Raw genomic sequence first — 17,015 nt, 5'->3', positions numbered from 1 at the left:
TGTGTGCTTGTCACTTACAGCAAGATTGCTAAAGAAATTTAATTCAACTTCTCCCCAAGAAAATCCCCAGGCTGGTTATGGAAAGATTTTTATATTTCTAGGAACATAGGGGTTAGGGTGGAAATTGATGGAGAGGTTTTAGATAGAAGAGTAGTGAATTGCACATGTGAGCTCGGGCTGCTGGCTGTTCCCCAGAAGGCATTTGTTTAACCTTTAACTGGAAGGCATCTTTATTACAGTCCAGATTTGTGTTCATTCTTGGGGTTACCACCCTTTGCTAGCTAGCTAATGTGGAGAAAATGAGGCTTTGGTCTCAAATGGCACAGGTTACATGCAGAATAAAGTTCATCCTGTAGGCAGTTGCTTCTCGTAATATGAAAATTTAAAACTCCACCTGCCTTTCTCTGGGTTCTTTGTATATGCATCAGGATTTCACAACCTGGGTCTTCTCCCTGAGCTAAACAGCAGCTACTAATCCTTTTCTTACATACATTATCTCAAGTTCTGCTAAACCTAGAATAAAATCATGAAATGTTTGCTTGTTGCTTATAATAGATCAAATAATTCTCACCTAATGGATATGGATGTATTGTATATCCAGTGCGAAAGTCCAGGTGTCCCAAAATGCCTTAATGATCTAAGTCAATATTGGTATATTTTATCAATCAGTTTAAATTTTTTAAACATTTTATTATAGAAAAATTTCAAAGCTGAGTACAGTGGCTCATGCCTAAAATCCTAGCACTTTGGGAGGCTGAGGCAGGTGGATTGCTTGAGCTCTGGAGTTCAAGACCAGCCTAGGCAACATAACAAAACCCCATCTCTACAAAAAATATAAAAATTAGCTGGGTGTGGTGGTGCATGCCTGTAGTCTCAGCTACCTGGGAGGCTGAGGTGGGAGGATCACCTGAGCCTGGGGAGGTTGAGGCTGTAGTGAGCCATGATTGAACCACTGCACTCCAGCCTGGGCAACAGAGTGAGACTCTGTTTCAGAAAAAAAGAAAAATTTCAGATATATACAAAGTGGTCCAAACAGTATAATGAGGCCCCCACGCCCCATCAGCCAGTCTTGACAATTATCAGCTTTTAACTAATCTTTTTTTCAATCTGTATCAATCATATTTTCCAGCAAATCTCAAATATCATATCATTTTATCTATAGCTATTTCACTATGAATTTCTAAAAGGTATGAACTCTTTTTTAAAACCATAACTAGGTTATATTATATAAACTATAGTCATATAGTTTATTTCACACCAAAAATATTGACAGGAATTCCATATTATAATAATATATGAGTGTTAATTTCCCATTGTCATGTCTTTTTTTTTAGTTTGAGGCAAAATCCAAATAAGGTTCCCACCTTGCACCTTGCACTTGGTTGATATTATCTCTTTAAGTCTCTTTTAGTCCCCTTTTCTCCCTTGTAATTTATTTGTGGGAAATCTAGCTTGCGTATCCTGTCATGGTCCCCACCATCAGGACTTTGCTGATAGCGTGCCCTATCGCATTGTTAAATTCATGTCTCGATTCTCCATATTCCCTGCATATTGGTAGTTGAATCTAGCAATTTGATCAGATTCAGATTTGATTTAGGGACAAGATGACTTCATAGGTGCTTGTATGTTCTTCCATTCAGAGGCATATCATATCCTGTTATCTCTCTTATGGAGATGTTAACAGCTATTGATAATCAGTGCTTAGATTCAATACCATTATTGTTTACATAGTGTATGTACCTACAGCAGATCCTACTGCACAGCCATATTAGATGAGAGAAGCAAAGAATAGGTGGTGGTCCTTGCTCTGGGCAGTCTGCATCTTCAGCAGATTTAAGCGCAGTTTTGCAAATGATCCTTCCCTTCCTGGTTCATCTTATTCCTCATTATGGGACACACAACATGGAAATAATCAACAGTGAGCAAATCAATGGGGAGCAAGATTGCTGCAATGGCCGTCTTTTGTTTTGTTTTTGTTTTTGTTTGTTTTTTTGAGACAGGGTCTGGCTCTGTCACCCAGGCTGTGCAGTGGCACAATCTCGGCTCACTGCAATTTCTGCCTCCCAGGCTGAAGCCATCCTACCACCTCAGCCTCCTGAGTAGCTGGCACTATAGGTGCACGCCACCATGCCCAGCTAATTTTTGTATGTTTTGTGGAGACACGATCTTGCCATGTTGGTCAGACTGGTCTCGAACTCCTGAGCTCAAATGATCCACCCGCCTCAGCCTCCCCAAGTGCTGGGATTATAGGCATGAGCCACCACGCCCAGCCCTGCAGTGGCCTTCTTAATGAGAACAGTGGCTTTCTTCCAAGTGTCCCATTCAGAAATACATGTAAGAGAAACTAGAGCTAGGATGAAAATATGACTGGCTGGCTAAATTTTCTTCTCTTGAAATCATGCTCCCCTTGAAGAAGCCAATTTCTTCTCCAGGTGGTCAAGGAAGTCAGGTTTGGAAGTTACTGCGAGGCTCAGAGCTCCAAAGAGCAGGCTATATTTTGAAAATGTAAGATCCTAGTAACAGCGCTGCCTTCCATGTGAGCTATGCTATACAGTTTTTCAGGCGGGCCCATGCCTTCATCCATTCAACCATCTCTCCTGACTCCTCCTCACAGCAGGAGCTGCTAGGGATGAGACTCCAGTCTTAGAGTTGGATCCATTTCTTCCACCTCCTGATAAGACTTCTAGGACCAGAAACAGCGTGGACATGCCAATCTTGTGTTGGAGTGACAAATCACAATTGTGTGTGGATGTGCGTGCACACTAACCTTTTGGTACATGCCTTAGAAACTAGCCCAGGATTCATTTACTCCATGGTGTAACCACGAATGTGTTTTTACAGCAACTGTGGGATAGGCAGAAGGGTGGTGGTGTCTTTATACCCTTTTATAAGTGAGACAGCTGCCACAGGTTACGAGGACATGAAGAGTCACCCACAGTGGCAGACCTAGAATGCAGGTCTTCTGTCTCCAGCTCAGTTGCCGGCTGGAAACCTCAGGGCATCTCCAAGCACCTGTGAGCTGGCTCCGGCTTGCTTCTGACCGAGCCATGCAAAGTGCTTTCACCTGGAAACAACCGTCTATCTGTAATCATAGAGCCTTGGTCAGAATTAAGGTAGCAGACATTTCTTTGCATTGACATCTATTTTTCCCCATTAAAAAATAGACAGAATATTTCTATATAAATCTCTAAAAGACAAGGGTTCCCCTTTTGAAATATACCCTAAATACCATCCTCCCATCGTAAATGAACAATTCCTTAATATCATCATCAACTATCCGGTGAGACTTCACATTTGCCCTATCGTGCTAAGTGTTCTATCTTTTTCCAGTTTGTCTGTGTTGGGATTGAAACACAGTCCTTGCATCTGGTGACTATGTATCTGAAGTCGCCCCTGGCCTCCCTTTTAAATCCTTGCTTTCCTTGTAAATGTCTTCAGTGGATTGTGAGTGACTTTACACGTGTCGGTGGGCTGGAAAGCAATTGCTCTCCTACTAAGACGTCATTGACCTTTCCTTTAGGTTTGCCCTGGAGCCTCTCCTGCCAAAGAAAATGCACTCCAGGTCCCAGGACAAGCTGGACAAGGATGACCTGGAGAAGGAGAAGAAGGACAAGAAGAAGGAAAAAAGGAACAGCAAACATCAAGAGATATTTGAGAAAGAATTTAAACCCACCGACATTTCCCTGCAGCAGTCTGAGGCTGTGATCCTTTCGGAAACGGTAACCTGAAAGGGTATCTTTCCTCGCTCTGCGGTAGCTTCAGGGACCTACCTTTGCCCCACCTGTAGCCAACAGGGCTGACAGTGGGCTCTTATTGAACTTGTTATAAATTAGCAACTCAGAAACCTGGGGTCCTCCTCCCCTAACCTCGAATGTCCCAAGGCAGTAGGACAGCCAGAGCCGCAGAGAGACCTGGAGGAAAGTGGGCTTAGCATTTGTCCCCCTTCCGCAGGGCCTGGAGCGAGGCCGCTCTGCTGCTAGGCTCTGCCGCTCTGTTGGACTTGTTTCCTACACATGTCCTAATATCCCAGAAGATGAGCAGAAGTCCTTTTGTTGTCAGGAAACAGTCCTCCGTGTCAGCTAATGCCTTCCCTCGCCTCTTGCTGACTGGAACTCTCTAAGCTAGTTACAACCCAAGTGTTAAATCAGCAGAACTAGAATCCAAAGACCTCTTCCCACCGGGCCCCAGCAGCTGGACCTGGTCCTAGGGTATCCTGCTGTGTCTCATCTGCTCCACCTTTAAATCTCCTGGCCATCTTTCCCAAGGACTTACAGGGACTTCACATGACCCGTGCTGCTGAGCTGACCTTAAAAACGGGTCCCAGTGAGTCTCGTTCATTCCAGTCATGGGCATTTGAGGGCGGTGAAACCAAGGAGCTGGCTCTCATCCTGGGGCTGGGCCTGAGGGTTGATCCTCCCAGAAGTGCACCGCTTTGGGAGTCTGTGTTCTTCTGTTTTGTGTTACTGTAAAGGAATAACTGAGCCTGCGTCATTTATGAAGAAAAGAGGTTGATTTGGCTCATGGTTCTGCAGGCTGTACAAGCACGGCACTAGCATCTGCTTGGCTTCTGGTGTGGCCTCAGGAGGCTTTTATTCTTGGCTGAAGGCAGGGGAGGGGAGCAGGCATGTCACATGGTGAGAAAGAGAGTATGGGCGGGGAGCGGGGGGTGGTTCCAGGCTCTTTTAGATAACTAGGTCTCACGTGAACTGATAGAATGAGAACCCACTCATTCCCCCATTACTGCAAGGACAGCACCAAGCCCTTCATGAGAGATCTGTTCCCATGACCCAGACGCCTCCCACTGGCCGCACCCCCAACATTTCAACATGAGATTTGGAGGCGACAGATATCCGAGCTGTATCAGAGTCTGAGTATGAAGATGAGGCACAGCCCACTTCCGGGGCGAACTTGATTCCGAAAGTGCTAGCTGTAGTTGGAAACAAAAATAAAGAAGGAGTTCTCATGGGCTGTCAGCATCAAAGGCAAAGTCAGGATTGGAGCTGCCCTCCCTGGAAATGGGTGGGTGTTTGCTTGTCTCAGCCCTGGGCGTCGGCAGGCTGTGATTAGAGGGTTAGACATACTGCACTGCTTGTTTATAACTTAAAACCCAGAAGGTACGTTTTATCTGTACTTCATGCCACTCAGAAAGCAGTCACGTGCTACCTGGCTATCTAGAGGTGGAAGGCAAACGCCCCAGCCATGACTTGACGTCCAACAGGCCAGCGCTGCTGTGCGGCCTGTGGGTAGGTGCTGTAACTGCAGCTGGGCTAGAGAATTCCCATGAGGGTGGCCGAGGATGTCAGACCAGGGGGGCACTGGCTGGAGGCTGGCCTGAAGTACCCAGACGCTCAGCCTCCAGCAGATTGAGGGGTTCCTGACCACACAGCAGGCTCTGTCTGCTATTCTGGGAAGTTGGGATACCCACCACCCCCGAGGCTGGCTGAAGTCTCCTTCTCTCAAGCCTCAGGTAGATTTCTCACGTCTGTAGCTGCGTAGGGGAATGAACAGAAGCGTTTCTGAATATTACTTAGTACCAGACACTGTGCAAGTCTTTCATACATTTTAATTTAAGCTCCGTTTTAAGATGCTAAATTGGAGGGCCTCGGAGCAGTTGTGCCAAGTGGCAGAATTGATCACAGCTGACTTGTGTGAAAAGAAGTCCAAGGACACAAGCACACACGTGACAGGCACAGAGCCAGCACAGTGCATTTTCTGTCCCTGCCCTTGGTGGCCCAAGCATCCTTCTGGGATCCTTACAAACAGCAGGGATAGGGGCAGCACCACAAGGGCTGCTTCCCCACGGCTGGCCCTTGCACCCTCAGCAAATCCACAGGAACTCACCAAGGTCAGAGCACAGAACCTTGGCGGTGCTTCTCAGCATCTGGCCCAGTGTCAGCTTGAACCTTCCAGCACCAGGAGGTGGAGAATCCGAACCTCCCACTGGGGACAGGCTTACTATTCTTGGTCCAGCCCAGCAACCTGTCTGTCTACTCAGAGGCCACCTCCTCCAGGGGACGGGTGCCAGCAAGGTCTGTGAGGACAGTCAGACACCTGAAGTTTCCTAGCAGGTGGCTGCGTGCCTGTGACCAGCCATGCGCAGGAGGGGAGGTGGGGAGGCGGTTCACAGGAGCAGAAGCAGCAACCCATTCCCTGGGGACAACACCAGCCACCCCCCCCGGCAACCCCCACTGTAGTGTCCTCCTTGCCCTTCCCCCCTGCTGGCCTCCCCTGCACCCCAGCTCTGCAAAGGTTTTCCCTCCTCACCCCTGTGGCTGGGTTCGGTTTCCTACTTGATTTGCATCATCAACAATTTCCTGACCTTTAGCTGAGCCTCTCCGGCCTCCAGGCTGCGATTTGCGTCTCAGCAGTCCAGCCTCCTCACGCTCTCTGAATCAGAATGCGCCCGTCCTGGGATGCAGCAAAGCCAGGAGAAGCACCTTAGCAGACCCCAAATCTCTCTTGCCGGCACATTCACCTTCAGAGAGCCCAGCACTTCACCCGGCCTTTCCTGACTTCCCACAGCAGTTTTGCTGCCTGGAACAAGGCCATTTCTTCAGAGGAGGTGCAGCTCCTGGGCGCTTGGCTCCCCTGACAGCACAGGATAGTTCTGAAAATAGACCTGTTGGCCTGGCTCTGTCACTCATTTACCAGAGGGCCCGAATCTTCCTCCCAAGCCTAGTTCCCATTTCCTCCTTCCAGCCTCAGTAACCTCCAGACTGGCCCTGGCACGGCTGACTCCTCCTGGGGCAGACATTGAAGCCTACGTGCTCTGTTGCTCACCCAAACCAGCACAGCGCATCCACCAGGCCCCCAGACCCAGCCGCAGCACCAAGCCCGGAGCTGCCCACTCACCTGCCTGCCCTTCCTTGGGGGAGAACCTTGACCCCTCCTTTTTGGCTGGGTTAATAAGTTTTCTCATTACTCCTGCCTCAGAGTATTTTGTAACTTCTCCTGTTCCCCAAAGCCTGATGATCTGAGACCCACCTGTAAGAAATATGTAAATACAACTTACTGATGGAACAAACAGGGAAAGGGCTTAGGTGGGGGAAAGTCAAGTGCCTCCAAAAGCCAGAGATGAGCAGGAAAAAAATGCATTGAAAAGGAGAGAAAAAGAATCCCTGCCCAGTAATGACCCAGGATGAGAGAAGAGGCAAAGCAAAGGAATAGCAAAAATCCTTCAGCCAATTCCTAGACTTTCAGGTACACGCCAAGGAGACCAAAGCATGCTGAGCACACCTGGGAATAATTCTGCCATGGAACAGGCCATTGATTCTGTTCTTGACCGCACGGAGGTTGCCCCATGTGTTCTCGCTGGGTATCTGCGTGGCTTGCAACAATACTCAGCCACTTTTGCATCTATATTCGGGTCACCTGCGATGTGCTGTCCAGCCCAGACTGTGTGAGGACAGCAGTGTCAGCCCCTCGTGTGGGGGAGGTCTGCCGTAACCACATGCTGGGCGGCTCCAGCCCCAGAAATTCATCGTCTCCCAGTTCTAGAGGCGTCAGCAGGGCTGATTCCTTCAGAGGCTGTGAGGGAGAATCTGTGCATGCCTCTCTCCTCCTGTCTGGGGTTTGCTGCCATCTCTGGTGTTTCTTGGCTGATAGAAGCATCACCCTGACCTCTGCTTTCATCTTCACATTGTGCCCTCCCAAATTTGGACATATCCGTGTCCAGATTTCCCTTTTTCATAAGGTCACCTGTCCTATTGGATTAGGACCTGTTACTGGGAAGTGTGCAGGTCCTTGGTTCTTAGTCTTCTTAGAGGAAAGAATTCAGCGAAGAGACCAATTAGTAAAGTAGGGAAATTAGTAAAGTAGGTAAAGTAGGCTTATTAAGGAAATAAAAGTAGCATAGACTCCAGGAAAGGAGCAGGCTGGCCCTGTGGAGAGCAGCCCCCAGGAGTTCTGTGTTGCGGTTTTTATATTGGACTGTTTTAAGCTCTCACCTCTGTCTTAAGCCTCTCTCTTTGTCTTTGTCTGTTTTCCCCGCGCTGTCTTAAGTCTCCAGCTTTTCCCTGCCTAGTTCCCACCCAGGTTTGTGGGGATCTCCCTTGCTGCTAGTTGATGTGCACACGTGGGGCTCAGTGATCAATAGGAACCTACCTAATGGCAGCATTGCTCATTACCGCCACCCCAAGAAGGTCGTATAGCGGTCAAATCTGTACATACTGTGCGTGTGCATCTCTTAGGAATTAATCCCTTGCCCCGTTTCCCTCCTGATCAGCATGTAGCTAGCTACATTGTAACAGGTTAGCTGCAGAGGGAGCAATTACTGGGTGTCTTACGGGGTGTTTCAGGATGCTCCCTCCTGCCTAGGTATTCCCCTCCCCTCTGTTCACACCTAGCATGTGTGTTTTGGGGGGTCTCTGGGGCATGAGATTTTCCAGAGTTTCCTTCCCCGGTCCCCCTTTCCTGTTCATGTCTTACTCTCTGCCCACTCTAACAGGCCACACCTTAGCTGACCATTTGCAAGGACCCTATTTGCAGTTAAGGTCATATTCTAAGGTAATGGGGGTCAGGACTTCAACATGGGAATTTAGGTGGAAAGGCAACTCAGCCCATAACAGACCCTAACTGTGCTCTTTCTGTCCTTTCGATGTAGATAAGTCCCCTGCGGCCCCAGAGACCGAAGAGCCAGGTGATCAATGTCATTGGAAGCGAAAGGCGCTTCTCGGTGTCCCCCTCGTCACCGTCCTCCCAGCAAACACCCCCTCCGGTTACACCAAGGGCCAAGCTCAGCTTCAGCATGCAGTCAAGTAAGTGGAACACTCCCCACATACGAATCGTGCTATAGCTCCGTGTGACTTCCCCTCACTGAAGGCTCTGAGGTTAGAAGCGCTTCCTCCCTCCCCTTGCAGCAGAGGGTGGGAGTTTAGATAAACACCTGGCTTCCTGGGAGCGTCCCTTGGGACAGGCCATAGAGTCTGGACTTCCACAAATCAAGCCAAAACCCAGAGCCCAGGTCTCCAGCGCTGGAGGGGCAGAAAGTGCAGGGTCTGTCCCAGGGTCCATGTGGAGGGGACCCGTGAGGCACATGGAACTGCCACACATTCTATCCCAGGACACAGAGCTGCAGGAAGCCGTGGGCCTGCTTGTGTCTAGGACCGTGCGCTGGAGAAGCACCTCCAGGCAGCTGGCAACAGCTCAGGGGCACAGCTTATTTTTCTAGTTTTGACCAATGTTTAAATTACCCTAGAAGTTGCCACAAAACTGGTGGCTCCAAACAGCAGAAATTTGTTCTCTGAAGGTTTTGGAGGCCAGAACTCTGAAATCAAGGAGGTGGCAAGTTGGTTCCCTCTGATGGCTCCAAGGGAGAGCCTGTCCCAGGCCTCCCTCCAGCTTCTGGTGGCTCCCAGCAGTCCCTAGCCCTCCTTGGCTGTGGCCACATCACTCCCCTCTCTGCCCCTGTCTTCACGTGGCTGCCTCCTCTGCGTCCTCTCTTCTTACAAGGACACCAGTCGTTGGATATAGGGTCCACTGCAAATCCAGGATGATCTCACCTTGAGATCCTTCACTAATTACATCTGCAAAGACCCTACATCCAAATAAGGTACATTCTGAGGTTCTGGGTGGCCCTGAGAGGTCTACATTTTGGAGAGACTCTACTCAACTTACTCTAAGTGGTAGACAGGTTTTCACCACTAGATTCAGAGCCAGCAGAGAGCAGAAATCTTGGCAGGGAAAAGGTGCTGAGGGTGAGGACGGCAGCAGAACCGGAGAGCCCACTCTCCTTCCTGTGGCACAGAGAGGGGTCCCAGGCAGGAGAGCTCCGTGCCCTGTGGCGAGAGTTGTGCAAGGCAGTGAGTGATTGTCCTCTGCTCCTGATTTTCCTCTTGCTGAAAGGGGAGTGGTCATGATTCTGGAGACTGTCGGTGGGTGGGGACGCTGGCTCCAGGAGTGGATGCGTGAGTTTAACTGAGTAGGCAAAGAGCTTTCTGGGCACTTGATATGTCTTTGGAGGGTGCATCTTCATATCCTTGCACTATTACTACATGATCTTTCTAAAAATGTGTTTAAAATCTATTTTAATATTGAAGACAGGTACCATCACTGCTGCTGCAGAAAACAATTTAGTGGTTCCCCCGAAGTTCAACATGGAATAAACACGTAATATGAACCAGCAGTCCTGCTGCTAGGTCTGTACTCCACAGAATTGAAGACAGGGACTCAAACAGATACTTAATATTCATAGCAGTATTTTTCACAAGAGCCAATAAGCAAACACAGGCCAAATGTCCATCAGCTGACGGCCAGATTAACAAAATGTACGTCCAAAGAAATGTCCATGCAATAGAATATTACCCAGCCGTAGAAAGGAGTGAAGTTCTGACACGTGCTGCAGCACGGACGAACTTCAGAACCGTGATGCCGAGTGAAGCAGATCAGTCGCAAAGGGACAAATATTATATGACTCCACCTAAATGAAATATCTAAGGCAAGTTCATAGAGACAGAAAGGCGTGGCTCACGCCTGTAATCCCAGCACTTTGGGAGTCCGAGGTGGGTGGATCAGCTGAGGTCAGGAGTTCGAGACCAGCCAGTCAACATGGTAAAACCCCGTCTCTACTAAAAATACAAAAATAAGCTGGGTGTGGTGTTGCGTGCCTATAAACCCAGCTACTGAGGAGGCTGAGGCAGGAGAATCACTTGAACCTGGGAGGCGGAGGTTACAGTGAGCTGAGATCGCACCACTGCACTCCAGCCTGGGCAACACAGCGAGACTCCATCTCAAAAAAAAAGAAAAGAAAAAATAAGAAAGTAGAATAGAGGATACTAGGGGCTGGAGGGAGGGAGGAGTGGAGAGTTACTGTTTAGTGGGTACAGAATTCTGTTTGGGGTGATGGAAATGTTTCAGAAATACATCATGGTGATGGTTGTCCACCATGGTCGATGTGATTAATGCCATCAAACTGTCCCCTAAAAGATGGCTAAAATGGCAAATTTTATGTCATGTATATCTTACCGCAATAATAACAAACAAGTAGGCAGCAATCATGAAGACAGTCACTCACCGAAGCCTTCGTATTTCCCTCAGCCCCATGGCAGAGCTTCCTTATAAACTGACACTGTGGCCTTCCTAGGACGCATTTTCCTAATAAAGGATTTTTCATCAGATGGATCCTAGGGGAAAGCTCCAAAAGAGACTCATCAATAAAAATGTCCATTTTTCTCTCTTTAATACAAAAGAAAACAAATTATTTTTAACAGTCTCAACAAGGGTCGGGGAAATATCCTGCCTTAATGATTATTCCTCCGTTTGAAAACAGCTATTTTTTCCAGTTTACTTTAAAAATCAATTGTACTTCCGCTTGGCTTATTTAAAGCAACAGCCACAGTGACTGCTACAGCTAATGACTTCATGTCATACGACTGTGGATTTTCCTGTGGAAAGAGATTGGAAGCTGGGTGGCTGGTCACCGTGTTAGACTTTGCTTAGCGAATCTCTCCAGGTGGTAACTGCAGGGGTGACTGCAGAGGCCTGGTTGGGCTTTGAAAGCGGTAGCAGCAGCAGCGGAGATGGTCCTGTGGCACCCAGCTGTTTAACTTCCACCGAGGCAGGGGGCCTGAGCAGGGACAGAGGAGACCGGGGTGAACATCACCCTTTCTACCGTGGCTCGATGCCTTGCTTCATGCTCCGGTTTTAGTTGTCATGTGATACTTGCTATTCTCCCTTCTAGAACATTGTCATTAGGAGAGGGTCCCACCCTTTGTGTTCGCTCCCTCCCGACCCTCATCTGCTCTGTTGACAAGCGTGTCTGCCAGATGAAGTGTTTCTGCTGTGCCTGCCTCTCTGGGAGGGAACGTGGAGCAGCTCCCTGAGCAGTCAGGCTCTGTGGGGAAGTCGGGCTGATTTTAAATAGATCCCGGTTTTCCAGGCTTGGAGCTGAACGGCATGACGGGGGCGGACGTGGCCGATGTCCCACCCCCTCTGCCTCTCAAAGGCAGCGTGGCAGATTACGGGAATTTGATGGAAAACCAGGACTTGCTGGGCTCGCCAACACCTCCACCTCCCCCTCCACACCAGAGGGTAAGTCGGCAAACTGAAACACGGGCTTTCATTGCTTCCCCTCCACAAAGTAGGACGAGTCCCTCATTCCAGATATCAGCAGGTTTACTTCGGGCTAGTGAGCACATGAGGAAAACCATGTATGATGGGCCCAGGTTTGATTTTGCAAAAAGATATCAAAGCAGGAAGGACTCCGGTGGGTAAGATCTGTGGCTCTGCGTCATTATCAATAACTGCATCTAAAAGCACATTTTGATACCATGCCTCAGAATGAGGAAGAGGATAGACATTCCATGGTTGTCATCCGTTATCATCACCACGGAGATCATTCCACTGGAGATGCAATTCTAATGAAATTTTGATTTTTGAGAAGTAGCTTTTCTATCAAGAGGTCTGACGTTTTAAAGAGGTTGGCCAGTATCACCCTGTATGGCAGGCGCCTGTTATATACTTGCTTGGCCCTGGAGAAGCTCATCTCCAAACTTGCCTCCAGGCAGCCTCACCTGGTGCTGGGAGCTCCTGGGTGGTGACAGGCACTCACCTTACAGAGACTGCAGAGGACAGCCAGGTTTGGCTCCTGGGCACAGTTACCCTCACTGTGCCCCCACCCCTGGGCACCCTCCCCAGTGCTAGTTCGGGGGTGCTGGCCTGGCTTCCTCCAGCAGCACTGGCCTTTGTAAGCCTAAGCAACCTGCTGGAACCCGTCTTCGGCGTCAGTCCCTGAAGCTGGTATCCCCCAGCAGCTGTTTTAGTCATTCATCCCACCTGAAGTGCCTTTTGCCGAACAGCCCGTGGGCCTGCCTGCCCGTACAAATGTTAGTCAAAGTCATAAAAAGCCATTTAAACAAGCACCTCAGTTACCAGTTGACAGTTCTAGAAACATTCTTTTGAGATCCACCTCGTTCCTCTCCTGGTTCTCCCCGTTCCGGCCCTGGAGGAGGCACCAGGTTCCCCTGTGAAGAGGGCTTTCTGACAGGCTGGAATGGTTTGTTGCACCACAGAAATGGAAGCCTGACCTTCCCTGGGCATTTCTAACTACTTGTGAGAGCAAAAGAAGATTCGGGGGATCTAGCAAGAATATCAGGTTGCTTGGAGTATTGTTTCCCTAACAGCTTCGTTAATTGGTCACATTTTCATCTCTTTATTTTATTGGAAAGGCAGGAATGTTCCCCCTAGTCTCCCTACACTAGTAAACTCAAAATTCTAAACGTAGAATTACAGCCAATCCCTCTTCTTGTTACACATCAACTCCGGGGTAACATTTTCTTGTCTCAATTTCTTGGATACACCATTGTGGGTTACCAAAGCCACATACGGTTGATTAAGTACGGGATAACATGGATTAGCTCTGTCTCAATTTATAAAGGGGGTGTGAATTCAATTAGATTAATGACCCAAGTGTCTTTGGTCTTTGTTTCTTGTTTAATTTACTTGCAGCCTGAGTGCATGCTCAGGTGACACGCTGGTGGTTAGTATGTCATCATTAGGCAGAAGCGGTTGCATTCCTGGGGTGCACAGGCCCTGAGAGCTGTTCTAGGATAATGATCATCCGTCTGCCATGATGGGGGTGTGATCAATATCCTCCTGTCACTCTCATTGATCAGCCTCAGGCTTGTAGGCAACTCTGTCTCTAGTTGTTGCCACTAAGCTGTCATTTCTTTCCAAATGGCTCTTCCTGTCAGTAATCCGAGCTATCATTTTGCTTAATGGTGATAAACTTTTGACATGCTCATATTTGGCACAGAGGTCATCTGCAGCGCAGTGTTGGTATCAGGCTGTGTTAGTCTGGTCCTTACCTGCTCCTCATTGGCCTATTAGCGTGGCTTTCACATGTAAACAAACAGTTTCATCAGACCTCAAAATAGATGTCTCTTTTAACGGTTCTAACCAACCTTAAAAACACCCACTTACTTGTTGTTTTACCTTCCTTAATATAAGGTCATATACTCATAGGACATCTTTATATCAGCTTTACTTTTCCACATTTATTCTCCTCTCTGTGTTAAGCACTAGGTCATTTTTGTATTTACTCGTCTGTGAATCAGGAGGAAATCTGGGTGATGAGTGAGAGACTACTGCGTCACTGTCTATCCTTGAAAACCTCTTTTCTCACATTCAGCTAAATGCAAACCCACACGGAGAGGCTGTTAAAAACCTACTCTTACCCTTAAGTTAGATGATAGTGTTCTGTGACTTCATTCTGGTTCCTCTGCCTGTGGCATACTCCCACTTACCCTGGTCTGTTCACTTCTTCATTCATTTGTTTACTTACCTGTTTATTTCTTCATTTATCCACTGACTCATTTATTCACTCATTCATTTATTCACTCATTCATCCATTTTCCTATTCGATCGACTCATATTTCCAGAGAGTCTCCTGCACATCAGGTGTGTGTGATGGGCATGAGGGTCCCAAAAGCAATAGGGTGCAGCTGCCCTCAGTCATAACACTCCAGCCAGGTCCATCAGCAGGGGGTTTGCTATTATCTTCACACTGGAAATTAATGTTCTTTTTTGTGAATCTAAAGTAATATATGCCCATGAGCTGAAGCCAGCCAGCCAGCCACCTGTTTCTGTGAATAGTTTTCTTGGAACACAGCCGCACCCCTTTCTGTACACACTGTCAATGCCCGCTTTTCAGCCGCACCAGCAGCATTGAGTGGCTGCAACAGAGACCGTGTGGCCTGCCGAAAAGCTGGAAATATGTACTATCTAGCCCTTTCCAGGAAAAGCTTGCTAACCTTTGCCCGAGGCTCAGAAAGCAAAAGAAGGTCTCTCATCTCACCCCTGGAGAGTGCCTCTAAGGACTTGTTTATCCCTTGGACAATAGATGGATAACTTGGTCGATAGCATCTAGATTTTAAAAGGCCACGCAAAGGGCAATGGTACCTCTCAGGAGCTGTGCAGACGGTGGGAGAGTGCTCAGAGGCGTCAGAAAGGCCCAGGCCCATAGCAGCCCAGTCTTGAGCCTAGTAGACCTGCCAGCGCCAAGTCGGACAGGATGGAGCCCAACTGATATGGAGAGGATGGTTCCGGCTGAGTGGCTGTGCCAGGTCAGACCCCACTTGGAGACGGCTTCTATTCTGTCAGGACATCAGTAATGTGACGTCTTCCCCATCCTCATGTTTTCTAGCATCTGCCACCTCCACTGCCCAGCAAAACTCCGCCTCCTCCCCCTCCAAAGGCAACTCGCAAGCAGACATCGGTGGATTCTGGGATCGTGCAGTGACGTCGCGAGGCTGTCTGCAAAGAGTGTGCTGCCCCTCCCCGTCTCCATGTCCTCTCCTTCCGTGTCCCCTGAGTCTGCTGTTTACCTCATTGGGCCTGTGATGTTAACATTTTGTGCAATTGCTTTTCCTTCAGAGGAGCTCAGTTCTCACCATGGAGTGAGTGGCCTTCGGGGTCGTGGAGCAAGGTGGGTCCGGGAGGTGGGTGTGGGTCCGGGATGTGCCATTGTAGTTATCAGAGTTGGGGGCCTCTGAGTGTGTCTGGCTCTGAGAGAGTCCGAGTCTTGCCCAAACATTCTTTCTTTTTGTGCCAAATGACTTGCATTTGCAAAGAGCTCAATTGCTCTGAGCTCAGCCAAGTAGGAGAGGCGAGGCCATCACTCTTGGGAAGCTGTGTAGTGATGATGTATAAGAATCCTCCTCACTGTCATGGGATGTTTTATCCAGCCCTTGTCCCAGCCGGTGGTGTGACTTCATTGGTTGAGGTGTGTCTCCAACCTACATCAGACAATGAAGTTCAACCCCTCCAGGGAAGCTCCTGATTTCCCCTGGCATAATTGAAAATAGGATATTTCTCAGCTACTGAACAGTTACTAATTTATGGGGTGGAAACAGCATTAAGAATACTGAATCAAATGGAAAAACAAGTGAATACAGGAAGACAAATGTTCGTTCTTTTCTGAAAAAGAGTATGTGTACCACAAGAGCTGGTTTTAATTGGGTGGATTGTTTTTGTCCTCATTCTGTACAGAAATTTGTATATATGATGGTTCTTAGAACTTGTTTTAATTTTTGTGGTCCTTCTGTTTATTATAATAGGCGTCCACAAATGATTATCCATATGTGTTCTTAATTTTTAACTGCTGGAAGTGTTAAAAAACACACACACACACACACAAATTTTTTTTTTTTTTTCAGAACTCCAAAGTCCTGAAAATTTTGGTGGACAATGATTTTTTAAAAACTAACTTTGTATAACCTAATATTTGTATTCTCTCATCTATATTTTTTTATTCACTATAATCATGATACTCTTCTAATAGACTCAAAAGTTAATCATTGACAACGAAAAATAAAATGTTATTTTAAAAGACTCACAGCGTCTGACAAATTATGTTTTCATCCTTGATTGTAAAATACAGACGCTGCTGTTTCTATTCTGCTTTCTTAAAGTGCTTGGTGACACACATTTATATACGCACCTCTTCCTCCAACACTGTTTTTAATCCTCTCTGTTAATTGTGTCTGATCTGGAGCCCAGATGGGAAGTGCCCGTGTCTCGTGCATGGCTGCACATCCTGATAGACAGGAGCTGAGCAGAGCGCAGCTGAGTGCTTCCCCATCACCAAACCCAGAGGGCTCTGGGGCTGCAGATCGTGTGGGCCTCTTTTCAGCTACTAATTTAAGAGAGGGCTTTGGTTAATGGGTGTGTGATTTAGCTGTAGAGGCCTGGACAGGGAGAGCTTTCTCCAGGGCCTATCTGCCTGGATCTGGGGTGGCAAGAAACAAGGAAGGCAGGGGGTCCTCTTCTCAATGGACGGGGCTCTCACCTCTGCTCCTGCCAGATGTGTGGGAGCCATAAGGATGTGCCCCTCTGCCCGTCTAACCCGGCCTAGGAGGAGGCTGCTGTGGAGCCCAGGAAGCTGGGAGGCTCTTCCTCCTGCTCAGGTGCTGTCCTCAGCATATTCATGCTTGTAAATATCCAGTCCACCCCCGAGAAACGGTAGGCCTGTGTGAATGTGGCACTTTTTTCTTGAAGAATCTTTACTGTTTCAACTGTTG

The 17,015-nt window shown here is 48.1% G+C and overlaps 1 protein-coding gene across 2 annotated transcripts in view; it reads left to right on the top strand.

Moving 5' to 3' along the window:
• The window catches only part of DOCK1 (dedicator of cytokinesis 1), a 546,602-nt gene extending 530,276 nt beyond the window's left edge, over positions 1-16,326 (top strand). For both annotated transcript variants that reach the window (XM_032175218.3, XM_032175209.2), the window contains exons 49-52: positions 3,521-3,719; positions 8,603-8,756; positions 11,876-12,027; positions 15,140-16,326. In XM_032175218.3, coding sequence (XP_032031109.1) covers positions 3,521-3,719; positions 8,603-8,756; positions 11,876-12,027; positions 15,140-15,235 — 601 coding nt within the window. In that variant the 3' untranslated portion in view covers positions 15,236-16,326. The remainder of the gene's footprint in view (positions 1-3,520; positions 3,720-8,602; positions 8,757-11,875; positions 12,028-15,139) is intronic.
• The last annotated feature ends 689 nt before the right edge of the window (positions 16,327-17,015 follow it).

This window comes from Hylobates moloch, unplaced genomic scaffold, assembly GCF_009828535.3.
Source record: "Hylobates moloch isolate HMO894 unplaced genomic scaffold, HMol_V3 SCAFFOLD_3, whole genome shotgun sequence".
NCBI classification, from domain to species: Eukaryota; Metazoa; Chordata; class Mammalia; order Primates; family Hylobatidae; genus Hylobates; species Hylobates moloch.
The sequence above is the reverse complement of the archived record's forward strand: the minus strand, read 5'-3'. Positions and strand labels throughout refer to the sequence as shown.